Raw genomic sequence first — 26,014 nt, 5'->3', positions numbered from 1 at the left:
AGCCGGAAATCCCATTTGAAAAGTAAAATCCATTTATTTTTTTCTTTGTCTTATTGTGATAAAATATACGTAAGTTTTTTATCAGTTTAACCACTAAGTAATGTTCAGTGGCATTAAATATATTCACATTGTTGTGCAATGGACATCTCCAGAACTCTGTACCCATCAAACACTAACCCCCATTCCCTCCTCCCCCTAGTCCCTGGCAACCACCATGCTACTTTGTGTCTATGAATTTGATAATTCTACGAACCTCATATAGGTGGAATCATTTAATATTAGTCCTTTGTGACTGACTTATTTCGCTTGGCATAATGTCTTCAAGATTCATCCACGTCATAGCACTTGTCAGAATTTCCTTCCTTTATAAGGCTGAATAACATTCCATTGTATGTACATATCACATTTTGTTCAGTCATCAATGGACATTTGGGTTGCTTCCACCTTTCAGCTATTGTGAATAACATTCCTCTGAATGTGGGTGTACAAATATCTGTTCAAGTCTCTGCTTTCAATTCTTTGGGGTACTTACCTAGAAGTGGAATTGCTGGATCATATGGCAATGCTGTTTACTTTTTTGAGGAAACTGCCATACCATTTTCCCCAGTGGCTGCACCATTTTATAATCTCACCAGCAATGCAACAAGGGTTCCAATTTCTTCACATCCTCACCAATTTTTGTTATTTTCTGGTTTTTTGATAACAGCTTTCCTAATGGGTGTGAGGTGGTACTCATTATAGTTTCGATTTGCATTTTCCTAATGATTAGTGATGTTGAACATCTTTTCATATGCTTATTGGGCATTTACATATTTTCTTTGGAGAAATGTCTATTCAGGCCTTTTGCCCATTTTAAAAATCAAGTTGTTTTTGTTGTTTAGTTGTAGGAGTTCTTACAACTTTGTGGTCCTCAGCACTCAACTCCAGCTGCCAGCCAGGTAGCCACTCAGCAGAGCCCCTAGAGCAGGGTTTTTCAAAGTGTGGGCCGTGAAACCAAATGGAATAGAAAACCCAGAGTTCATTACAGGTAGTAAGTTTAAGTGTTGTTTTGTCAAACTTTTGTTAAATATATGATATATACGTACATACGTATTCTGGTTCAAAATGAAAATGTATGGGTTACTGTGATTTGCCGTACAAAACATCTGGAAAACACTGACTTCAAGTGAACCCACCCTCCTTAGAAAACAACCATAGTTACTGAACTGAGTAACATACTGAGCCTGCGTCCTAGAGTCCACGAGCCACAACTACTGAGCCCGCGTGCCACAACTACTGAGCCCACGTACCACAACGGCGCCTAGAGCCTGTGCTCCGCAACAAGAGAAACCACCCTAATGAGAAGCCCACGCACAGCAATGAAGACCCAACGCAGCCAAAAATAAAAATTAATTAATTAATTTTTTAAAAATTACTTCACTATCATTGTAAAGGGGATGACAGTTAGTCCTGCCCCAATGACATCTGCTGGAAATTCCTATCTTTAACTGAAGGTCTCAGGAATGCGGAGTTTAGGATACAGCTATGGTGTTTTTTGTTTTGTTTTATTCCATTAGTCTTTTTCTCTTTAGTTTGGATATTGCTATGTCTTCAATGTCACAGGTACTTTCTTCTACAGTGTCCAGTCAGCTGTTAAGCTCAGTCAGTGAATTTTTCATTTCAGGTATTGTATTCTTAAACTCTAGAAGTTCGATTTGGTTCCTTTCTTTTTTTATTTATTTATTTTTGGCTGCATTGGGTCTACGTTGCTGCGTACGGGCTTTCTCTAGTTGTGGCGAGCGAGGGCTACACTTCGTTGGGTTGTGTGGGCTTCTCATTGTGGTGGCTTCTCTTGTGTCCCCTGCATTGGCAGGCAGATTCTTAACCACTGCACCACCAGGGAAGCCCTTGGTTCCTTTTTATATCTTCCATTTCCTTCCTCCCCATGTTCACATTTTCCTTTAAATCTTTGGGTTTATTTCTAATTCCTTTTTAAGTCTTTGCCTGCTAATTCCATTACCTCTGTCATTTCTGGGTTTGCTTCTATTGACTGATTTTTCTGGTTACAGTTCTCTATTCTTTACATATCTAGTGATTCTTGACCTTCTGAAATTTATGTTGTTTAATGTCTTTATTTTGTTGTTGTCCTTAAAAAAATGATGAAATTTGTTTTGCTCAGCAGTTATCATAATAGTGGATAAACTCGTTCTATACGAGGCTTGGGGGTCTAGAATTGCTTTTACTTTAGGGCTAATTTAGCCCTTATACTAACGCATAACCCTTCTGGAGTTTCTACTGATTTCTCTGGACACTCAATAGGTCTCTTCACATTGGCTGGTTGAAACTCAAACATCCCCCAGCCCTGTGTGAGCCCTGGGAACCAATCAGCTCATGTTCCCTGGCAGTTCTTTGCCTACGATGGTGGAGTTTCACTCTATGCATGAGCAACTTAGTATCAGCAACAGACTCAAGAGGACACTCCCTCCTCTCTGGTACTCAGCCTTGAAAAGTCTCCTCAGCTATCTCCTCAGCTGTCTCTTCGACTCAGCAAGACCACCATGGTCAACTTTGGTTCCCCCTTACTGTGCTGCAATTCAGAAAGTACTTCCAGCAGAAAGGGTAATAGTAGAGCTTGCCTCATCTGTTCCTTTCTTTCAGGAATCACAGTCCTGTGCTATGTTCAATATCTGAAAACAGTGATTTCATATATTTTGTGCACGTTTTGAATTGCTTACATTAGGAAGGTATATAGGTTGAACATGTCCCTGCAAAATTCATATGTTGGAACCTAATGCCCAAAGTAATGGTCTTAGTAGGGGCCTTCGAGAGGTGAGTAGGTCATGAGGGTAGAGTCCTCATGAGTGGGATTAGCGCTCTTATAAAAGAGGCCCAACAGAGTCCCTTTGCCCCTTCTGCCATGTCTGCAACCCAGAAGAGGGCCCTCCCCAACCATGCTGGTACCCTGATCCTGGATTTCCATCCCCCAGAACTATGAAAAATAAATTTCTGTTGTTTATTAGCTACCCAGTGTGTGGCATTTTGTTATAGCAGCCCGAATGGACTAAGACAGATGTAGGTCTGGTAGAAGTGGGAATCTCTGCTCCCACTGCGTGAAGCACATTCAATATAGTGATCCATTCCTCCAACCTCTTCTCAAGAGGCTGCGGTGCAAGGAACAGAAGCTGTCAGTGGCTAACTGAACAGAAAAGGAACCTCCAAGGATCATGCATAGCACACAAGATAGTGGGCAGGCTAGAAAAGCTGCTCAAGACTGTCTTCACAGGAACCATGCCCAACACACACCTCAGGACCTGCTCTGATGAGAAAAATACTTCTGGTATCATTGCTGCCACCAAATTCTAGATAGTCAGTGTGTACAGCAGTCACTTCTGCACCAGGAACTCAGTTACACCACAACCAACACCACCACCCACCTTATGTACCACTTCCTGTGTTTAGTACTGAGTTGTGTACCCAACACTAAAGCTGCAACCTCCAGAAAGTGTGCCCTGTATTTAACTCTAGTCACTTCAGCTCTTGAGTCTGACAATGAAAGCAGGAGTCTGTAACTTTCGGCTTCCATAAGGGGTGATCTTTTCTTCCTACCACGACTTACAAAGTGGAAGATTTCCCAAATTCAAAATGTGCTTATAATACTCAGTGACCACAACATCCACTATGCAAGAACAATCATAAATGAGTCTTGGATAGTTTTCTGGCACTCTTAGTCCTGAAGCCTGGAATAAAATCATTAATTTCATTTCTGGAAGAGGGATCTATGATCCAGCCTCCTTTGGACCTTTTAAGAGGTGGTCACTCCCAGATCATATGAGTATTCTGCACCAGCAACCTCTAAAGAAGTGTCCTTTTCATGATTCAGCAATGGTGGCAATGCCATCAGTTATAATGACTGGTCTCCTGACCTAGGCTGCAGCAAAAGATAGTTAGAAATGAAGATCGGAAAACATTATTAAAGATGCTTGAGCCCAAATTCTCAGAGGCTGGTGTTTACTTCTGAGTTCCTGGTATGTAATGAACTGGAAAAAAGAGATCTAGATGCATTCTAGAAACATAACTAGAAATGAAAAACAAGTGAGCCAGATTTATTGGATTTTTTTATCATTCTGATCATTAGGAACCATTGACCTTTAAGAAATTGCTGCAGTGTTTAAGCCATTAGTATCTTAGCTAAAAAATTGTGCAATGTATATTACATCTGAGCAGATGCAGATGGGAGGTTTTAGTGGCGGGAAGGAAAAGAGGAATAGGTATGGCACATAGCATGATGCTATGAAGGTGGGACAGGTGGAGTCTGGGAAGCAAGAGAGCCCTGGGGAATGAAGAGTCTGCAGTCTGAAAAGAGAAAAGAAGCTTAACTGAAGAGCAGAGGGGACGGGGTAAAAGGATGATAACCACTTTACCTCCTTACCAGTAACTCTAAGAAGGAAATTTCAAGGGGGGAAAGTGTACCTACTATCAGCCAAGAATTAGGGATTCACACCAAGCATGGATTCATGTACTGACAAACCAACGGACTGAAATTTGAAACAAATCATAGATTTGACTTCGATCCTTCTCACTTCCTTCTTCCCTTGAAATCTGCTTTTCCTAAAGTTCTTTATTTCTAGTATAGCTTGGGGAGGCCTAGAAACTTTGACTGGTGGGCAACAATCCAGATGTAATAGATATTGCTGGTTGCCTCCCCACCATATATTCCCCCATGCCTACCGCCCGCTGTGCAGGAACCATAGAATCTAAGTGGGATTAAAATCCTGGCCTTGGGGTGGGCCCTGATAGGCCTAATCAGGATAGTCCCAATCCCTTGTCACAGTGATGGTTTCAGGGATGGCCAGTAGCCCAGGCCTAAGGCAACGAGCATCTGACATTCTGCTGGCCACCATGATGAACTCAGCTAATCTGATCAGAGGAAGTCCAAGACTTATGTGTAATCAGTGAGTCAAGAGAAGCTCTTTCTCCTCCTGGGCAGTGTGGTGTACAGGTGGTAATGCCTGGACCTGGCACAACCATTTTGTTTTCAAGAGAGAAAGCAACCTAAGTAGGAAGTTGGCCCAAAGAGTAGAGAAAAACTGAGAGAAGTACAGAAAAAAATAGAACCAGAGTTTTGATCAAGCCATGCCCAAAGCTTGAGCTACTTCTGTATGCTTCAGTCAAAGAAGTCCATATACTCCCTTTGCTGTTGAAGCCAGTTTGGGTTGACTTTCCTACTACTTGCAACCCAAAGCATCATGACACCAAATGATCCATTGGAATCCAGTTTTCCATTTTGGGGGTAAATGTGAGGGAACACAAACAAAATGACAGACACTTAATGTCCTTCTGGAGATCTACTCTCAGCTTGATTGAGGCAGTTGGTCTCATAGTTAGGCACCAAGAGGAGATGGGAAAGTTTTTAAAAGTAAGGAAGAAGGGCTTCCCTGGCGGCACAGTGGTTGAGAATCTGCCTGCCAATGCAGGGGACACGGGTTCAAGCCCTGGTCTGGGAGGATCCCACATGCCGCGGAGCAACTAGACCCGTGAGCCACAACTACTGAGCCTGCGCGTCTGGAGCCTGTGCTCCGCAACAAGAGAGGCCACGACAGTGAGAGGCCCGCGCACCGTGATGAGGAGTGGCGCCCGCTCTCTGCAACTAGAGAGAGCCCTCGCAAGAAACGGAGACCCAACACAGCCAAAAATAATAAATAAATAAATAATTAATTAATTAATTAATTTTTAAAAAAAAGTAAGGAAGAAAACTAAAATAAGGAGGATAAAAACAGAGGAGATTACAAAGGAATAGAGAGAAGGAATACATCAATGGAATCATACGTCAATGGATAACGCCTCAGAGTTATCCCAGCCCTTCCCCATGCTGTGTTACCAAGACCTGTGGACTTGGTCATCTAAATATCCTGCTAGGGACTTCCCTGGTGGCGCAGTGGTTAAGAATCCACCTGCCAGTGCAGGGGACACGGGTTCGAGCCCTGGTCCAGGAAGATCTCACATGCCACAGAGCAACTAAGCCTGTGTGCCACAACTACTGAGCCTGCGCTCTACAGCCTGTGAGCCACAACTACTGAGCCCACGTGCCACAACTACTGAAGCCCACGTGCCACAACTACTGAAGCCCACGTGCCTAGAGCCCATGCTCCACAACAAAAGAAGCCACTGCAATGAGAAGCCCGCACACCACAACGAAGAGTAGCTCCCGCTCACCACAACTAGAGAAAGCCCACGCACAGCAACAAAGACCCAATGCAGCCAAAAATTAATTAATTAAAATATCCTGCTACTCATGGCCTCCTCTTCATTTTCACAGCCATGCCTGGTTCAGACCTTCGTGACCTCTCTCACTTTCTCTGCCTTCACTCTCGTCCCCTCTAAATCCATGTTCTAACACCACTCCCAGAATGATCTTCTCAAAAGACAGCTCTAAACTTGTGATTTCCTACTGAAAAACTTTTAATGCCTCCTTCATGTGGAACATGGGAAGTAGCATGAGCTCAGAAGACTGATCATTTTGAAAGCTAGCTATGCCACTTACCAGCTACAAGACTTTGGGCAAATTTCTGAATTTCTCTGCACATCACCTATCTCAACTGTAGTGATAATACTAACATAGCAAAGATTCCTTTGGTTACCAGTGACAGAAAACCAACCCACACCCACTAGGCAAAAAGGGAGGGGGGACTTGTTAAATCAAGTGACTAACTGAAGACCAGTAGTACAACAGGGTCCCAGGGATAACCAGAAATAGGAACTCACGAATATCCTGTGAGTCCCTTCCATTCTTCAAGGTTCTGGTGGAGCCCTGCATGCCCGGGTGGGGCCCTGCATGCCCTTAACGTGGCTTCCAGAGGCCCATGGCCTGGCAGCATCACACAGTTCTCAATTACATACAAATCAGTTCCCCTGCACCACTAATCCTGCGCTCTGTCCACCTACATGGCTCACCATTCCCAAGAAGTTGTGTGCTGTTCCTTCTTGCTGGGGGGCAGGGCTGTCTTTCCCAGGCATTCTTATCTTACTCCTATTGGCCTCTTAAACCCCAAGCCAGTGACACCCTTCTGCAAATCCTTCCTCAGCACATGTAGAGCTAGGTACTAACAGCCTCCCTGCACTTCCCGAAGACTGTTCTTTATCCTCTACCACAGCACTGACCACATTATATAGTAATTATTTGTTGAGATCTGTTTGGTCCTTCCAGCTAACCCATCATTGGGCTGACCTGGGCATCCAGGATAATTCTCCCGTCTCCCTCCTACTCTACATTCAACTGGTGGAATCAGTCCAGAGCTCAAAGTACTCCTGGCAGTCAGTCTTGGCTTTTCTATGTGCCAAAGGGATGAGGTCACCATCATCAATGAAGTCACCACTGCATGATTCATCTGACATCAGTTCCGCACTTGGAGTGTTCTGATATTCCCAGAGCTTCTCCCAAAGCATCCAGAACCTGGAGTCCCTTCCATTTTTCAAGGTTCTAGAGCTAATCCTCCAGCTCTCTGGATCCCAGGTAAATATCTGCCTCACTGAAAAGCAGCATGAGAACTGAGAGGCTGGAGTCCTCAGTGGGGGAAGCCTCCATCCTCCAGTCCTGGGACAGACCTCATTATCCCTCAAAAAGGCCGTCCCCATGTCTCTAGCAACTGCTTCTCCCCTGGCCCAAAGCTTTTACCAGGATCTCTCAGGACACATTGTGAAGAGCCCTAGCATTCTCAAAGGTGAGCCCTGATCTCACCCTTATGGATGAGCTCACATTTATAGATGAGAAAGCTGAGGTCCCGAGAACAGAAGTGGCATGCTCAAGGTCACACTGCTAAGTACTGTCAGAGCCAGAACCAAATGCCCTCTCTAGGCTGAGTGCATCCGGTAGCTCCTTAACCTCTCCTGATAGACCCTCCTTTCAGAATTCCAGTCCCAGCAAATGCTGTCTGAAGAAGCAGTCCTGTAGGCAAAGGGGGCAAGTCCTCCTTTCTTCCCCTCTAGAAGGAAGTGGCAGAGACTAGTCTTGAACCAAGATCTGACTTCAAGGCACTGAACTGCCTTCCTTAACCTGTCATTCAGTACATAAAAAATATCTTCCAGATTCACTGCATAACCTAAAGCAGCTGGCAATGTAAATACCCACACTCAGACACAAATGGAGGGGTCTGGTGAGACGTCCAGTGGGACTCCACAAGGAACTTCCAAGAATCCAGGAAGTCTTGCAGGACAGTGGAAATCAGATTTGGGGTTTGAGAGTTGAGGCCTGGGAAGTGTGGCGTGAGGACATAACTGAGCATTTCCCAAAGTGTGTTCCAAGTCCTTGAATGCTGGAATTAGCTGGAAGCCTTTGAGATAACCACTTCACCTCTCTGCGTCTCAATTTGCTTACCTACAACCTCAGGGAGATCTAAGGGAGGTGGTCCAGTTGACCTCTGCGGTGCCTCTCAACACAGCATTTTCTGATCCTGTGAATTGACGAAAGGAAGCGATTTATCTCCTGTCAGCAAGGGGAGGGAGGGTGTGGTGTCAACGTGCAGAGTATCCTCTGCCCCCCCCCCTCCCCCAGGGCCTAAAGTTAGAACCAGCACTGTTGGCGAGTGAACGCGACCTGGCCTGACGGGCGTTTCCAAGCATCGCCCAGGCAGGAGGGCAGGGGTTGTTGCCTGGATCACAGGCCACGTCTCAGAGCTCTAGAGTGTATCACTCCTCAGGGATCACAACCTAACACCTTCGAGGGACACTGGGACTGTAAAGGGGCCTCAGAGAATGTCGCCTCTAGGGGGAGCACAGGTACACCCGCCGCATCCAGAGTCGCAGAGTCTCCTTTTTCTGGCTGGTGCCTGGGTGCGTCAGTGGTTCAAGATGCTGTAACTCCCTTAGACACCAGTTTCGTAGTAAATGACTCAAGCTCTGCCGTGAACAGCATGGGGTGGTGGGGATGGTGGGAGGCGGGACGGAGCAGTAAGCCAGGAGTCCCTACTTTCCAGCTCAGGGACCACCGCCACCCCTCCCCCATCACCCCGTGCGCCTTAAAAAAAATTTTTTTTTTTAACTCTCTTGCCCTTTCTTCCTTCCCGATTTCTAGTTCTGTTGTGCACTTAGAGGCCGACAGAATGGATACTGCCTTCCGGGTGGAGTTTAAATATACGTGAATAATTTTTCATGACTATTGCGTCATAAGAGTCGTCGCGGTTCCCCAAGAGGCCTCCACGTCTTCTCCCAGCATCGGAGCCTGTGGACGCTTCTGGGCGCTGCGCGCACTTTCCCGAGGAGCCCTCGGCTCCTCGCGAGCGCTGGTCGCTCGGCCCCCTCCCCCAGTCTCACCTTCCTCCCCGTCGCTCCTCCTCGGCTCCTCCTCCTCGCCCCCTCCCCACAGCCCTCGCGGGGAGTCAAGCTAGGGTGAGCCGGCAGGGCCGAGTGGCGGCCGCGGGCGGGGCGTGGGGCGCGGGAGCCGGCAGGCGGGCGGGCGGGGGCGCAGAGCCGGCAGCCCGCAATCCGGGGAGTCGCCTGGGCCCGCCCTCCTCCGGGGCCGAGCGGGGAGGGGGCCCGGGCCGGCGCTGGGCGGGGAGAGCCGCCTGGCCCCTCCCCTCCGCCGCCCTCCCCAAAGTTGCCGTCTCCCCCGGGGCTGGCCAGTCTTATGATCCAGCGGATCCTCTTGGGGAGGCCGGGCCGGGGAGAGGGCGCGGGCGCCGAGCGGCTGGGGCAGCGGGCGGGCGCGGCGACCGGGGCCCGGGCGGGGATCCGGGCAGCGACCGAGGCGGCGGCAGCGCCCCGGGCCCGCCGCCCCCTCCCCTCGGGCGGGGGGAGCCGCTGCATGGGGCCGGGGGGTCGGCCCTGCTGCACTGAGCGGCGGCGGCGGCGGACCCCCCAGGCGGGCTGGGGCTGAGCCCGGGGCCGGGGCGGGGGCTCCGGGGGGACCATGCCCGGAGGCCGGCCGGCCGCAGCATGGCTCACGGGCCCGGCGCGCTGATGCTCAAGTGCGTGGTGGTCGGCGACGGGGCGGTGGGCAAGACGTGCCTACTCATGAGCTATGCCAACGACGCCTTCCCGGAGGAGTACGTGCCCACCGTCTTCGACCACTACGCAGGTAAGCCTCGGAAGTGCTGACTAAGGGGCCGCTCCCCGGGCCGGGAACTTTGGAGCAACTTTGGCTGAGCCCCCTCACCGCCTCCCCTGCGCGCGCTCCCCACCCCTCCCCCGCCGCGCCCTCCGCCGGGCGCCCGGCCCCACCCCCAGGCTTTCCCTCTGGCAGCCCCTAGCCTGCCGGACTCAGCCCTCTTCCCACCCCCAACTCCGGTGCCCCGTCCTGGCGCCCCGCATTTCCCATCCCCCTCGGCGCCCGGGGCCGACCTCCTTGACCTTCCTACAGCCGCCTACCCTATTGCCCCAATCCCCGAGGGGGAAACGTGGCTACGGGACTTGGGAGAAAGGAGTGGGCAGCTGGGGGCCACATCGCCCCGGCCTCACGCCACTTCACAGTGAGCCGGGCACAAGGGAAAACGGGTGGCATCTTCCTGGGAGCTCCCGCTTGCCTCCAGCTGGGTTAGGAGGGAAGGGTCCTGGTGGGGAACGAAACTGCCCCAGAGCCTAGATGATTGTGAGCTTCTCTCCCCGCCCCCACTTCTCTGCCCTTGCAGTCAGCGTCACCGTAGGGGGCAAGCAGTACCTCCTGGGACTCTATGACACAGCCGGACAGGTGAGTGTCTTGGCCCCTGGCCGCACCCCCCGCCCTTTCCCCAATTCAGGGTGTCTATGAAGGGCCTTTGGAAACTGACGTGTCTAGGAGGGAGGGTGTGTCTGCAAGGGTCCCTCTGGATCAAGTATTTCTTTTTTCAAGTCACATTAGGAAAAGGAAAAAAAAAAAAACCTCAGCAACAAACCCAGACCAGCCTACCCCATGGGAACCCCTGGGCTGAAAGTTTCTGCCTGTGTGTGCCTTCTGTCTGGTGCCTGGTGTGTGGGTCCCAACTCCTGTTGCAAAGTGGCAGTGGCCAATCCTGAAGCGCTCTTATTTTTAGTTGCCGATGACCAGGTCTCCCCTCACAGCCTTTGTCTGGTCCCTCATTGGTGAGTGGTCTGCCTGCCCGAGGAGCCTGATTGGTGGGAAATGGCATCATCTAATATGATGGGAAGGCATTTGGTCCTGGTTATGTTTATTACAACATCATTGCACTCTGGGACTCCAGTCCCTGAAAACGTAATTTGTGGTATTACCAGAGGACCACAGGGAAAAAAGAAAAGAAACAACAACCATCCAGCCACTCCCAGGGGCAGGGAGGGGAAGGAGGGGTTAGGAGTTCAGTGTGAATCTTGGAGAAAGAGCTTTTTTTTGTTGTTCCCTAGGAAGGCCAGGTGACTTTGTCTGGGTTTTCTTTGGTAGAGATTATTGTGCAGAAAGAAAATGCACCCTCCGACCATTATTTGCAAATTAGAGGTGGCTTCTGAAGGATTAAGGTCTCCTCTCTTTCTCTGTCCCAGCTCCACCCTCTTCCCAAACCCACTTTTGCTGTGGGCCTAAGATGATTTGTTTGATGAAGTTTTGCAAAATCCAGCCCTGTGATTAGACCTGAAAATTTGGGCGGAAGTTTCCACGTGTCATCCAGACTTGAGTCCTTGAGAACATATGAGCGGCTGAGGGCCTTGGAAAGTGTCTTTAGGGGATGTCCAGTAGTACAGTTTCCTTATCTGTAAGACGGGGTTTAAAAAATTCAGACCATTCCCCTCGGCATATATTATATGCTGGATGCTTAGCACCGAGTCTGGCACACACTAGGCACACATTAGGTCAATAAAGAGGAGCTTTTCTTTGTAGCCCTTGTAGATTTGGATTTCAGAATTGTAGTACCAGGTTAGATTCCGAAGAATGTCTTGTTGGGGGACACCTCGATGTGGCCTCTGGTTTCTATACTGTGAAGTTAGAGGAGCCTCAGAGAATAGAGAAACCACTGGCAGAGCGCTAGGCACCAGGTGCCTGAGGCCGCCCACTTTCACCAAACTGAACCAGGTTAGTACAACGAGTTCTTAGCTTTCCAGGGCCCCTTTTCATTACCTGCCTTGTAGTTAACTCCTTCTATCATTACCAGACGGTATGGAGGGCAAGAGGCAGAACCCATTCAATCAAATAAGACCAACTTTTAAGCAGTACAGCTGGTAAACAGCAGGTTGAAATTGTTGTTTGAAAGGAGAGAGGTTAAGAATCGTCTCTAATTTTAACTTCTCTCACTACTGCCTCTTCCTTTTTCTTTGTTACTTGTCACCGTGGCCATCTTTTGACCACGAGCCCTATTCAACAGGACGTGTGTATGTCAGAGCTGTTCTGTGCACATTCAAATCTGGCTAATATCTACTGACTTCCTTCTACATATCAGGCCTGGGGCAGCCACATGCAAATATTATTTTATTTTCTCCACTAAACAACCCCATGAGATAGGTGATCCTCCATCTTTGCAGTTGAGGAAACTAGGCTCAGAGAAGCTAGGTTGCTGATCTAAAGTCACAGCTACGGAGGGGTGTTGCTGGGACTAGGACATGGGTCTGAATCTGCCATAGTTTGAGGCAGTTATATACAGAGGAAGTCATGGGAGGTGCTGAGGTGCCACCTGGGTTGATTGGGTTGCTTGTGTCTCTGTAGACAAGGTCCTTGGAATTTTCACAGTTGTTCTCTGAGTGAGGGTTGTATGCCACCCCTGCAGAGGAGAAAACCCAGGTCCAAAGAGTCAAGTGCTGTTTTCAGTGGAGATTGTAAGCTATCTTCCAAGTGGGATCAACCTATTAGTGAGAGTCAGATATTACTGTTTTTACCCAATGGTGGATCACCTACTCTATTGGCCAAGAGGTGTGTTAGGCCCCCTTGGTGTTTCTCCCAGCGTCTAAGACTTTTCTTAGCAATAATTCACCTTTCAGCATCCAAGTGTTTATGACTAATAAGCAATCTTAGCAACGTAATCATCAATGAGATTAAATGAGTGCCCACTTTGTACCTAGCACTGCGCTAAGCACCAGGGGGGTACAAAAGAATAAATTTAAGATAGAGATCTGCCATGTCTGAGGACAGCATAGGTGGAAGTGTCTGAACTAGATGCAATGTGTGATATGTAGGAGATTCCTGTGTTGTACTTGGTCATTAAGACCTCGTGCCTCTATGAATTGGTATCCGATTAATCTTACAGTAATAATAATGATAAAGAAGCACATTCACATGCATATACATATAGAGAGAAATTTTCAAGTCTGATGGGCAGCAGAGGAAAGCCCATGCGCTTTGGAACCAAATAAGCTTGGGCCCAGGTCTCCACCTTGCTGTACTGGTCCTGTGATTCTAGCTATATTATTAACCTTCTCTGTGATCTAGTAAAAATGTGGTTAATTAGAATCTGCACTGCAGTGTTATAGGTCGGCTTAAATTGTTTAATGTATATAAAAACAGCTGACACTGTTCTTCATTCATAATAGTAGATGTGTAATAAATATTACGAGAAACTATTGTGCTCCACTGTGGGCAGTTTTATGGGGGGAAGAGGTCACACGTGGAAGAGGACAGTGTATTATACTTGGAGTTGATAGAAATTCTACTAGGATGCCAGATCCTAGAGCCTTTTTAGTGGAGGTACCATGCTAGCTTTGTACTTCGTAATTGCCACGGTCCCCATCACTGGACCCATGGACATGGTCAAGTGCTCCCTGCTCTAAATGCCCTGTTGTGTCAGATGGTTTCCTTTCTTGATCAGAACCTGCATCCCCAGTGATGTAAGAGAAACTCTCAGAAAAATGAAAAGTTCAGCGTAGAACTTGAGAACCAAGTGCGGTATGTAGGTTTCAGTCGATTCTACTTTGGGAGGTAAGATGGAATGAGGGAGAAGCTCACAGCACTTTAAAAAGTTCACTCATGCACTTGGGCTTTCACTGTATTTGAACAACAGCACATCTCCCTTGGGTTGGAACTCCTAGTCTGTGTGCTTACTCATGGGTCCCCTCTTTGACCCCAGTTGAGTTCAAAGCCATAGGTAACAATGGCCCAATTTAAATATTAAAGAACATACTAGGGAACTTCAAGAGATGACTGTAGTAGATAACCTCTTGCCTTCCGGAGCAGGCTGCTTCCCCCTTAACCTCCACTGCTATTGACAGAGAGAGAGAGAATATATAGTGAATGTGAATGTGTCGGGCATCACGTTCTGAGTCCCATCACGTTCTCTGCCTGGGCACATCCCTCCACACCCCTGACACACTAGCATTAGGCCAAAGGGAAGCCCCCCCTCTCTTGGCCAAGCCCCTGGTGGCCCAGGAGCAGCCCGACATTTTACTGCCAAGCATTTCAGAGTGGAAGTTGAAGGCGCTCCTTCCCCCTCCCTGTGGCCTGCTGGAGGGGTCCGGCTTCCGGTCTGGGCCTCTGCAGCGCTTCTGTTTTCTTGCCTGGCTTTCAGGGCTTCAGGGTCGGCTCTGCAGCAGCCCCAGTGTCTGCTCAGGGAGGTGCTGGAGGGGTGAGATTTTCCCTCCTGACTCTGCACTGTTTGGAGCTCAGGGGAAGTGGGAAGAGCTCTGGCTCTGGCAGACGAGCCAGTGGGAGCTGCCTGGCAAACTGCTCTCGAGGTGCGGGCTCCAGGCTGATCTCTTAATCCTTGGCAGGAAGGCAGAACTTGATACCCTGAAGAGGGAAGGACGGACGCCCAGTTTATCCCAGGTCCCGGAATACCCACACTCAGGAGGGAGTGTTGGGGGTGAGTTTGGGTTCCCTAGAGTTCCAGATTTAGCCACTGCCTCAGTGTGTACAAGTCCATATGTGTGCTTTTGGGTGTGCTGTTGCTATATCTGTTAACTTAAACACACACAAGTTCAAGGATGCATATAAGAGAGCTATAAATACCTTAACCCAGGTGTCCCCTGGGGTTGGTTCAGGGACAAGCGAGGTCTGTTTCTTACTTGACAGAGCCCAGCCGCTGTGGCTGCCTTGCAGGCCCTCTGGGTGCCCAGGGAAGCGCTTCCCCTCCAGAAGGGTATCTCCAGGGAGGCAGCCTGGGAATGCCCTGCCTTCTGGAATGTCCTGCAGCACCCCAGGGCCTAGTTTAACAGGAGGGGGGAGGGGTAAGCCCAGGGTATTGCCACTCATAGAACGCCTCCCACCTTCAGGCAGGCATCCTCACAAAACCTTCCGAGGTAGACTCTTCCCAGGTGTGGAAATTGAGAGTGAGTGGGCTTATGAGAACCAGACCAAGATGGGATTAGGAAAAAGGTTTTCCGTACTTTGGAGGGGCCTGCAGGGAGCATCAGTAGGGCTCAGGAAGTACCCACTCACATCACCCAGGCTCCAGGTCCCTGCAGCCCGACACTGCATCCCTGAGGGGCCCCGGGAGCAGAGTTTGGGAGGAGCCGCAGGGTTCCTTCCAGACATCAGCTGCAACAGGTGAGATGCTGGCACTGAGCATCCTGGTTTCCCTTAGTAACCTACTGTAGGTTTGTCATCTGTGCATTCTGCTAACCTTTTTAGAAGCTATTTATATTTCCAGTCTGCACTGCATCATAGGGAATGCTGGTTTCCTCCTCCGCGTGGGGAAGGTGGATGGCCTTTCTTGGCTTCATAGCCTTTGCAGTGGCCGAATGCCCTGTGTCCCCCCTCTTGGCACTCTGATGTGGGTTTGGGATGTGATCCTCTGATCCATCCGGCTTCACTTCTCTCATGATTCTCTTGAGGTTTGGTGACATTTACGCTCTGGGAACCAAAGCTTACCAGCAGGTGTATCAGGAATGGTGTTATAGGTGCGCCCAGATGCCATCCGCTCAGCTCGGGAGTGGGGGGTGGGCAGTGTGTAGTTTCCAGGGGGCTGAGCATATATGGTCATTTTTATGTGTGCCAGGATGTGAAAAAGGTGGGAAGCATTGCTTTAAAGCTCATGGGTTAGAGGCCTTATGGAGAACTGGGTGTTTGTGGTTTTGTTGTGGAATTTGGGGTTTCAAGAGATGAGCCCTAATGGTATTAAAACAAAACAAAAACAAAGCCGTTCTCCATGGGGCTATCGGTTTCTAGCAATGACACGTGTTGGCAGCAGCTGGTACTACCAAGAGGCCTCAGGTACAGAATAGCAATATGCAAGGAGGAGGAAAGAGAGGCTGTTACAAAGAAACTAAGCCCAAGACCACACATGTCTTTAAAATTCAGGCGCCTCAGCTGAATTTCCTTTCACTCAGAGGGCTTGGTTTTGCCCTAATTTGGTGTGTTTGGGTCAAGGAGCGGCTTTCCTTGCCCTCAGCAGTTTGCTGTTCCTCTTTTAGTTTCTGGCAGGCAGCTGCTTTGCACGAGGAAGAGAGGGGAGACCCAGCCAGGGAGGCTGCGTGGGGCGGCAGGATGGCCATGGCGGGTCATCGGAGCCCTTCCTGGCCACCCAGCTGTCCGGGTACAGTTCTTCCAGATCCACTGCCTGCTGGATTGGCTCGATTCTCTCTAAGCTCCATGAGGACAGGTGACCGTGTCTCTTTTTCTCCACCGTGTTTCCAGCACGTAGCCCAGTGCCTGGTGCGTGGTAGGTCTACAATGACTGTTTCTTAAATTGAGTTGATTTGCATTTGGCTGTCAACTCATTTCTGCTAAAAGGTTAACCACAGACTAGGGTTATTGCTGTTAAATAAGAGCTTCTGGCACAACCCCTTTCTTGGAAAAAAGCTTTGTTAATTTAGTAGAAGTCTCTACGTTTCAAAGGAGTGACAGGCATGGAGGTGAGCAGCAGGCCAGGTGCTATCCCCCGACCCAAAACCTGGGGCCTTTCAGTGGTCCCCAGTGGCCCCGTCCCCCAGTGCTGTCTCTCAGGTGCAGGCCCCCGCGTCTTTCCTGAGACCTCTCACTCTCAGATGCCCTGAGGAGGAGGCAGCTTGGCAGTGACAGTGTGGGTTCTGGAGTCTCTGGAACATTTTTGAATCCTGCTCCTCTCTGTAGCTGTGAGACCATCAGGCAGCCAACTTCTTCCCTCCCTGTGGACGGGGGAGATGATGGCCACCTTGCAGGGTTGCCGTCAGGGTTAGTTAGAGATGATGTGTAGTTGTCCCAGATGGCCTCACGCTCAGTCAGGGGTGATGGTCCCGGCCGGCTTTGGGGGCTCTACCCCAGTTCAGTTCAGCTGGTGTTGATTCAGTGCCTCCTCTGTGTTGCAACCTCCTGTGGGAGAAGAAAGGGGGAATCAGATGGCAGAAAGCAACGGGGAACACTCCTCATGTGAAAGTGAGTGGTACACCATCCCAGTTGAGAAGAGGTAGTAGGGATAAGCTCTGGAAGGCTGTAGGCTTGCAGGAAGAGATGGGAGGCAGCACAATAGACTGGTTACCACTGTGGGTCCCCACATTGGACTGCCAGGGTCTACTTTCCAGCAAGGGGCTTGACCTCTCAAAACCTCAGTTTCCTCATCTGTAAAATGGGGATTATAAAATCAAATCAGAGCTTCCCAGCTCCCAGGTAAGGGATTTTTCTTAGCCTCAAGGCGGCTGGGTGGGGCCTGGGATGGACAGCCCTGGGCTCAGGTTGTCCCTTCCAGCTTGAGCCGCCTAACCTCAGTCACTTAGCCCATGGCCCCTCTACCCCACCCACTGTGTGCTGAACGCATATCTCTCTTCTCTGTCCCAGCAAGTGAAAGCTTGGGAACCGTTGGGCTAAATGAGATCACGCAGGCAGAGGGGCACGGAGAACGGATATTCTGGGTGGAGAGGAACAGCATGGGGAGCACAGGCACGGGGTGTCCCAAATGTGTCTTTCTATGGTACCTCGGATCCCTGCTGTCAGTGTCAACGTGTGGAGTAGGGATGAGAACTAAATTATGGAGTTTTTCACCCAGTAACTGACGACTTAGTAATTAGAGAGATATTAATCTGGTGCTGTGTTGCTTGTTGATTTTAATAGAAAGAACAGAACATGGGGGAAGGGGCCTCTATTATTGTTGCTGTTTCTTTTCAAGTGACTGGTGGGAGTAGAGGCCCAGCCGCCTCTCTCCTGATGCCCACACTCGCCAGCCCTTCCCAGACTCAGGGAAGACTCTGGGGTTTAATAATGACACTCTTGTCATTGAGTGGCGCTTTTACAGGGTGTGAAGCACGTTGCACGTGGTGCTCCGTGAGGCTTCTCACCTGCTCTGAGTAAAGGAAGCAGGTCGTGGTTGCCTCCTTTGCAGGTTCAGAGAGGTTAAGTGACTTGTTCAGACCACACAGCTGGTAAAAGGCAACACCAAGATTGCAGGCCAGACTGCGCAACTCCAAGACCTGGGTTCTCTGTGTTAAACCCCTCACACGAATCAGCTTGATGGTGTTATATGTCTCCTTTACATCACGTATATTCTGTTGCTGACGATTTCGTTAAAAAGTACATTCTGGGCACATTGCTCTTCTGGACAGAAGAGTTGGTGGAATGGTGTCTATAGATGGGACACTAGGGGCTGCTGCTGAAATGGCTCCTTAAAGATACCTCCACCCCACCTCCACCCTGGGAGATTAAGGGTGCTTTGTCCATTTGTTCATTAACCTACATTGTTGCTGAAAAAGAGGACTTCCCCTGCGTGGTGCAGGTAGCTGCATTGCCAATGAGGCTGTGGAAGAAACTTCATGCTGGTGCAGGTGTCACCTGTTCCCAGGAAGGAGCTCTGCGCCCCTTTGCATTGTCACCCCTGCTCCGCCTGCCAGCCCTGACTTGACATGAACTTGCTGTGCGGGGGCTGCCGGGCAGATGTCTTTTCCACCCCATAGGGGCTGCCCCAGGCTTTTCTTTTCTCCCTTTAAGAGTTTCCTTATTAAGGTAAAAAGTGCCATTTTCAACCTGTTTGTCCCTCTTCCAACGGGATATGCCCTGAATATGCACCCAAAGACTTCCTCTGCCACCCACTCCTCATTTTGCCTGCCTTCCTGAGCATCCTGTTGACACCACCTCCGCGTGGGCTCCCACATCCCACGTCCCACAGCCTGGGCTGCGTCCCGCCGCTGTGACTGCCAGGACTAGATGAAAACACTCATTGAGTCAGTCAGCAAACATTCCTTGAGCACCAAATCTGGGCCTGTACCTGTGCAAGGGGCGGGGCTTATGAGACAGATCGGGCCCAGGCGCTGCCCCCAGGAGCTCACAGTTCAGCAGAGGGGGGAAGGGAGAGGGTGCCTGTTCATCGGGGGCACAGAGGAGGCTGGGTTCTGTGCTTCCCAGGAGATGAGAATGGGCACAGCAGCCTGGGGTTCTCCAGGTCGATTTTAGGTGGAGAAAGTGCTCAGATTGGATTCTTACATGTACTAGATGCTCGGTGAGGGTTTGAATTACTGCACTGGTTCTCAGATGTGGTCCTCAAACCAACATGCATCTTCTGGGAACGTGTTAGAAATCCAGACTCTTAGGCTTCACCCCAGACCTATGGAGTCAGAAAATCTGGGACAACTCTGCTATGACAAGCCCTCCAGGTGATTCTGATACTGGCTGAAATGTCAGAGCCACCAAGTTAGTGAATGTGAACTTAATATACCTTGTCTTAGCAAGCCACCTCCCCTCCTCCCCTCCCCCAATACACACACACAGACACACACACACACACACACTCTATACATGCTCTACTTATACACTGTCTCCAGAGTGCAGGTACATAACTTATCCATCTTTTAATCCTTATTCATCTTTTAACCCCTGCCTATCCAAACACGCCTCCACACACCCTCATCTCTAGTTCTTTATGCGTGGTTGGGATGCTCCATGTTTGTTGGAATGAACTGAATCATTCAGCCACTGGTGCTGCCTTCCTCGCCTGCCTGGTGGAGATGGGGCCAAGGCACTATCAGGAGAAAACGGAAGCAGAACTTCTTAAGCTGCACTTGCCTCCACTGGTGTGCTGTCTGGCCCAAGGCCATGCACACAATAGGCTCCAGGGGTATTCCTTGATGAGGCCCAAGTGCCAAGCCATGTCCTCCCCCGTACATTAAGCAGCCAGACAAACTTGAGACGCAAGACCTGCTCTGTTCACCGTAGCTGAGGTTAGCACCCTGGGAGGTGACAGGCCTGCCCCTGAGGACAATGCTGGTTTGGTTTGTGCTAAATTAGTTCCAAAGCAACAGATGGGCAATGATGTCCTTTTGTATTAAAACTCCCCACTGGGACGGTTGGAGGAAGGGCTGTTACTGACACCCTTTTCGGCAGTGATTACTTTTCTGGCTGACCGTGGCTTTCTGCGTAAGTGTCCTCCTCCTCCATTCCCCTGCCTTCCCTCCACTTTTAAATTCCCCCTTCCTTCCTTCCTCCCTCCCTCCCTTCCTCTCTCCCTTCCTTCCTTTCTTCTTTTTCTACTGCTCTCTCTTTATTCAAAACTTGTTCCAGTGTAGAAAAGCCATCCTCTTTCAAATGGCCTAACGGTTGGGATTATAAATGAGTTGGCTCAAAGTATGCCCCCCTTTAAGAGCTGCCACTGAGAGAAGGAATTTAATTCTGATTGTCCAGCTCAATTAAAATTCCACTTACCCCAGCGTAATTTTCAAAGGGCTGTCCCGCCCAGCTAGCTGGTTCAGGGTTCACAATTAAGGTGTGTCTTGTGGCCTCCCTGGCTCTGCAGGTATGGGGGATGGGGTAGAGGTGAGAGGGTCCCTGCTTTCTTCAGACAGGGGCCTTGTCTAGCAGCAGGGAGCTTCTGGTCTTCATCCAGCCTGCAGAAAGTGAGAAGTCCTGAGGAGGAGGCACCCCGTGAACTCCTCCTCTGAGACTCCAGCCCTCTTAGGGTTGAACAACTCACAACCAGGTGTGTGCTGGATTTAGGAGAATCTGTTAGAAAGATGGTCATGAAAAGAACATCTCCCATGACTTTACATCACCTCCATATTGGTTTTCTCATCAGCTCATTTTAAAGGGAATTCTGTTCTGTCTTGACATCATTGAAGGTTTTTAAAATCAGGTTATAGGTGGTCGGTGTAATGCGTTGCCTGCTGAGGCACAGTAGAACTCATTTATTAACTCAGGGAGTCCATTAGCAGAAAGGCTGCCAGGTCTCTTTGGATAAAATATTGGCCAGGATGTGTGCTGTTCTCCAGCAAGTCTGGATCTGTAGGATTCCTTCATTGTGTTTTGTGTCAGGTGTCCCTCTGTTACAAGCAGCGGGAGCCCTGACATCCTGCTGCTGGGCCAGGCAGTGTGGAAGCATCAGAGTCTAGGCAAGCTGGTGTTATAAACAAAGCAATTCCTCAGAAATTCCTCGTGGGCCAGACTGCTTGTTTACTCCTCTTTCCTTTTTAAAAATTGAGATATTATTCATATTCAGTGGGTTGTATATATTCACAAAGTTGTGCGACCATCACCACTATTTAACTCCAGATCATTCTCATCACCCCCAAAGAAACCCTGTACCTATAATCAGTGACTCTCCATTCTCCCCTTCCCCCAGCTCTTAGCAACTAATAATCTACTTTTTGACCCTGTGGATTTGCCTATTCTGGACATTTCATATAAATGGAATCATACAATATGTGGCCTTTGTGTCTGGTTTCTTTCACTTAGCATCATGTTTTCAAGGTTCATCCGTGTTGTAGAATATACCAGTACTTTATTTATTTTTGTGGCTGAATAATCCTTGTCTGTCCTTTTTATTCCTTTCGTCAATCTTCATTACATGGACATTCTGCCCGAACCCTGGAAACCACTGGTCATGTACTTCTGGTGCTGTCTTCACCCCAGCTCTAGTAGGGGTAGGGGCTGGTCTCCCTCTACCCTTTCAGTCTTCCAGTTCTCCTGTTGCCTCTGTTCATAATCCTCCCCACCCCCATCCACACCCTTATGTCTTTATTCATCAAATATGTGAGTATCTGTTAAATACAGGTGAGGTGAGGAACACGAAGATCCATCAGATAGGGTTCTTTCTCTGTAGGAGCTTAGAGTCCATTGGGAAGAGAAGATGTATACAGATGACCAAAATGCAAACAGAATATGGGGCGTGCCAAGAAAAGGTAAAGTGTGAGGAGTGTCATAAGGGTGCCTGATTGCTAGCCTGCTTGCCTGGAGCCTCCCAGGAAGCCAGGGCCTCAGTGGGGCCATCAAGACTCAGAGACTTGATTTTATTGAGGCACTCACATATCATCAGGTCCACCGGTCTGATCTGTGTTAACTCATAGAGATCTGGATATAAATAAGGTTGTGGAAGGATTGTTTACCATGTGGTCTTGGTGGAAAAATGGACTCCAGCCATAAACCAGTAGCTCACAAGGAAGAAAAGCAAACAGCCAGCTGAACACACAGTATGCAAAGATATGCAAATTAAAACTTTGTTTTTCACTTATCAAATTGAACAACATGGGAAAAATTGATATTCAGGAGTCAGGGAAGTGGATGCTCTATGTACCGTTCAGTAAAAACTGACACAATCCATTTGGAGGTTAATTTGGCAAAGACACTTCAATTTTCAATGATCCATTTCTATGAATTTATGCCAAGGAAACATTCATTGTACACAAAGATGTACGTAAAATGATATTCTTCACAACCGTATTTATAATAGTGATAAATTATAAACACATTAATGCATAGTAAAAAAGGATTTGTTAAATGATAGCATGATATGTATTAGAATAATCACAGCCATTAAAAACCGCTTTCAACAAATATTTAAAGATATATGAAAAGGCTAGTGGTGTGTTAAGTGTGAAAACACAGGAATCAAAACTATATATAGCATTATTACAACTTTGAAAAATCTGCATATGTATAATGTGTAAGAAAAAAATTGGTACAAAATTGTCAAAATGTTAAAGCAGTTGGCTCTAGGTAGTGATATTGAATACTTGTAGAAATTTACTTCTTTATACTTTATTCTGTTTTTCTCCAATTTAAAAAAAAGTCACTTTATTTTTATTGAAGTTATATATGCAGATGGTTTAGAGAGTCAACAGTTCTATATGATCCTGTTGTGGAGAAACAAAAGATCCCTCTCCACTTTCCTACAGAGAAGTCCTTTTCCACTCCCCCAAGGCAACCGCTTTCAGTTCTTAGCTGTTTATGTTGGTAAAAGAAATCCTCTATTGCCTTCACAGCATGAATGATGAGGCTTTAGCTGTCTTTTGAATATGTCTTCCACTTCCCATCCATCTATCCCCAGTAGCTATATTGTAATTTCCATTTGATTATTGATCAGTGGTTATATTTTTATCACTGTGTTAGCATAGCTGAGCCATGTAGTGTACTATAATTACTTTTTCCCTCTTTGTGCCACTTTTTGTTTCCCTGGAGTTACTAATTATCTTGCTTCTTCCCTTGCTTAGTTTTCACCACCTGTCTATTTCACCCTAAACGCACCTTTCCATGCATTCCAGCATATCAAGTATTCTGTCAGTGTCTTCTTGGAGACATTCGTCATGAGCCTACTGACCTGCTTCAGTTTGGGCTAGTTGCCTCGAGCCTACTGCACAGCTGTCATCCTAGGATTTTCCTTCATCATTATTGGGATTCCCTTTGGCTCTGTGTCTTGTATTAGATGCCTATTTTTATTTTTCATGTCTTCATAGTTTATTTCCTCATTTTGGTAGAGTATATTTTTTATTAGTTTCCTGAGAAAAGATGCATTGTAGGCAAATTTTTTGATACCTGGTATGTTTGAAAATGTTTTTATTTCCTTCATACCTGCTTGACATTTTGAAAGTAGATTGGAAATCATTTTTTCTTCAGAACTTTGAAGGCATTGTTCCATCATCTTCCAGCTTCAATTTATGCTATTAAAAAGTCTGATGCCAATCTGATTCTGGATTCGTTTTTAGGAACCTGTTTTTCCTCTCTGGAATTTCACACTCATGGTCTTCAGGGTAGGGCGTAGCTGGCTATTGTGGGCCCTTTCATTCTAGGGCCCCGTATCCTTCAGTTCTGAGAAATTTTCTTGGTTTATTCTTCACTTCCAATTAATCTCTTCTGTTACACTAGAACTTCCAGTATTTAGATATTAGAGGTTTGGTGGTGGTCCTCTAATTGTCTTATATTTGCCTTCTCTGTGTCTTTTTGCTCTATTTTTGAGAGAGTTCCTCAGTTTTATCATCTACCCCTTCTATTTTTTTTTTTTAATGTGATTCTATTTTTAATTTTCAAGAACCTTTTCCTGTTCTTTGGATGTTCCTTTTTTTTTTTTTCTTTATCATCTTCTAAGTTTGGTTTGGCTTGCTTTTGGTTTGAATATCTTCTCTAATTTCTCTGAGGGTATTAATGATAGCTTTTTGAAATTTTTGTCTCCCTGCATAGTCTCTCATTTTGATCTCTGCCTTTTGTGGCAGTTCCTCAAGTGTCTACTCATATTTATAAGAGTGGCATTGGAGAATGGGAAACTCTGTGTATACATGGGGCTGGGTGACTCTAGCCCTTACTGAAGGTCTGGGTTTCTCAGCCTCAGCACTATTGATATTTTGGGCTGGACAGTTTGTTGTGAGTGCTGTCCTGTGAACCGTAGGATGTTTAGCGGCATCCCTATTGTCTTCCCTATCCCGATCATGATGATCAAGAATGTCCCAGACATTGCCAAATGTTCCCTTGGGGCAACGTCAGCCTTTGCTCCTTCTACCCCCATTTGAGGACCACTACTGTAGGGTGATTCATCTGGGTCTTTTCATTGGGGAACCTGGTCCTTCCTCTTGCACTGTTCATATTCCCCAGAAAAGAATCTTCCACTCTACTGCCTGAGTGGTTCCTGCTGGGCTGCCACTGTTCTGGGAGGTGAGGGGAGGCAGCAGGTTAAGGATCTCAATTTTCAGTGTACCCTGGCCTTGTGTGTTCAGTATGTTCAACTGGGCCCTGTGTCCTCCCACCCAGGGAACCCTCTGTTCCACCCTTTCCCGGGAATAAATATCCTCTGCCTTTCATCAGGGCTGGGGAGAGTATTTATCATGATAGAAAACAGATCTGGGGTTTAACTGCTTCATAAGCAGACTGTCAGTCTGCCCTCTTGTTTGTGGCTCCACCTTCAACCCACTTTCAGAACACACTGCTCCAGCTCCCACACCTTTAGGGGGTTCTGTTGTGCGGAACCGGGTGCTTCTTAACTTCTTCTCATTGCTGGCCCAGGATCTGGCTCCCAGGGTCTGCTAAATCAGTTTGTACTTGCTCTTTGGTTTTCTAGCTTCTAAAATTGTGTGGCTGTTGTCTCCTTCCCTGTTTGCTTTTCCTGTGGCTTTATGCCTTTTTTTTTTTTTTTTTAATGACCGTACATGTCAGAGGATTTTGGAAAGATCAAGATAAATTCATGTGTTCAACTGGCTAGCATTTAACTGAATTCTTCTCCAATTTGTTTTAATAGTTAGAAAACATAAATATGAAGATCAAAGCTATAGTGATAGATTCCTTTTCAGTGCCTGTTATCCAGTGTACCTTTCCTTAGCATAAGGTACCCAGGAAAATGAATTCATTAGAAGCTTTCTTGGGATTCAGGCTTTGGAGCAAAAGGTCTTAGAGGAGATGTGAATTTCATCTGGATCCTGGAACCACATGGTCAACTGCCCCTCCCACACGAGAGCTCGGCTTTCTAGTGTTCAGGATCTGTTTGTCCACCACATTTAGCGTCTTACCATTGGGCAAAGCTAGATGGACACAAATATTCTAATTAGGCAGTTTCTCCTTTGCTAGACTCTATTTAGAGTCTCTATAGACAATAACTTTTAAGTCAACATTTTTCAGACAGGCCAAAACATATTCTATTAGGTTACAGCTTCCTTTAGTTACATTTTAATCACCTTGATTAGATTTGGGTGTTTTCAAGAATCTCAGTCATCTCTTAGTAATGACCCATATCGCAGATGACTAATGACGATTACGGTTTCATTTTCATGAATTTAATTCTCAACATGTAGCCATATGTCAAATTATTAGGGTGTCCTACTATAGTTCCCCTGTATTTATTAACTACACCTCCAGATACTGACATTGGGAGGTAGGAAGGGGCACTTCCAGCTCTGGGGATGGGGGTGGGGGAGGGTCAGGACTGTTTTCCTAGGTGAGGAGGTGGCATGAGTGTGTGGGTTTGGGGTGGGGACAGGACATGGGTGGAACAGGTATTCCATGCAGCCTTTTCTAGTCCTCAGGTGGTAGACATACTCCTGTGAATTC

The 26,014-nt window shown here is 47.8% G+C and overlaps 2 protein-coding genes across 6 annotated transcripts in view; one reads left to right on the top strand and one right to left on the bottom strand.

Moving 5' to 3' along the window:
- Positions 1-9,555, bottom strand: part of ATP6V1E2 (ATPase H+ transporting V1 subunit E2) — a 140,804-nt gene extending 131,249 nt beyond the window's left edge. For 3 of the 5 annotated variants that reach the window (XM_059943424.1, XM_059943423.1, XM_059943425.1), the window contains exons 1-2: positions 9,286-9,552; positions 8,351-8,426 (exon numbers count right to left, since the gene is read on the bottom strand). The gene's annotated coding sequence lies outside the window, so the exon portion shown is untranslated. Of the gene's footprint in view, positions 1-8,350; positions 8,427-9,285 lie in introns of all 5 variants that reach the window. The other 2 variants (XR_009506589.1, XM_059943426.1) reach the window with 2 other exon arrangements.
- The window catches only part of RHOQ (ras homolog family member Q), a 38,267-nt gene continuing 21,686 nt past the window's right edge, over positions 9,434-26,014 (top strand). The window contains exons 1-2 of the mRNA XM_059943427.1: positions 9,434-10,048; positions 10,599-10,657. Coding sequence (XP_059799410.1) covers positions 9,907-10,048; positions 10,599-10,657 — 201 coding nt within the window. The 5' untranslated portion in view covers positions 9,434-9,906. The remainder of the gene's footprint in view (positions 10,049-10,598; positions 10,658-26,014) is intronic.

This window comes from Balaenoptera ricei, chromosome 13 (assembly GCF_028023285.1).
Source record: "Balaenoptera ricei isolate mBalRic1 chromosome 13, mBalRic1.hap2, whole genome shotgun sequence".
NCBI classification, from domain to species: domain Eukaryota; kingdom Metazoa; phylum Chordata; class Mammalia; order Artiodactyla; family Balaenopteridae; genus Balaenoptera; species Balaenoptera ricei.
This window is presented reverse-complemented; position numbering and strand designations above follow the sequence as displayed.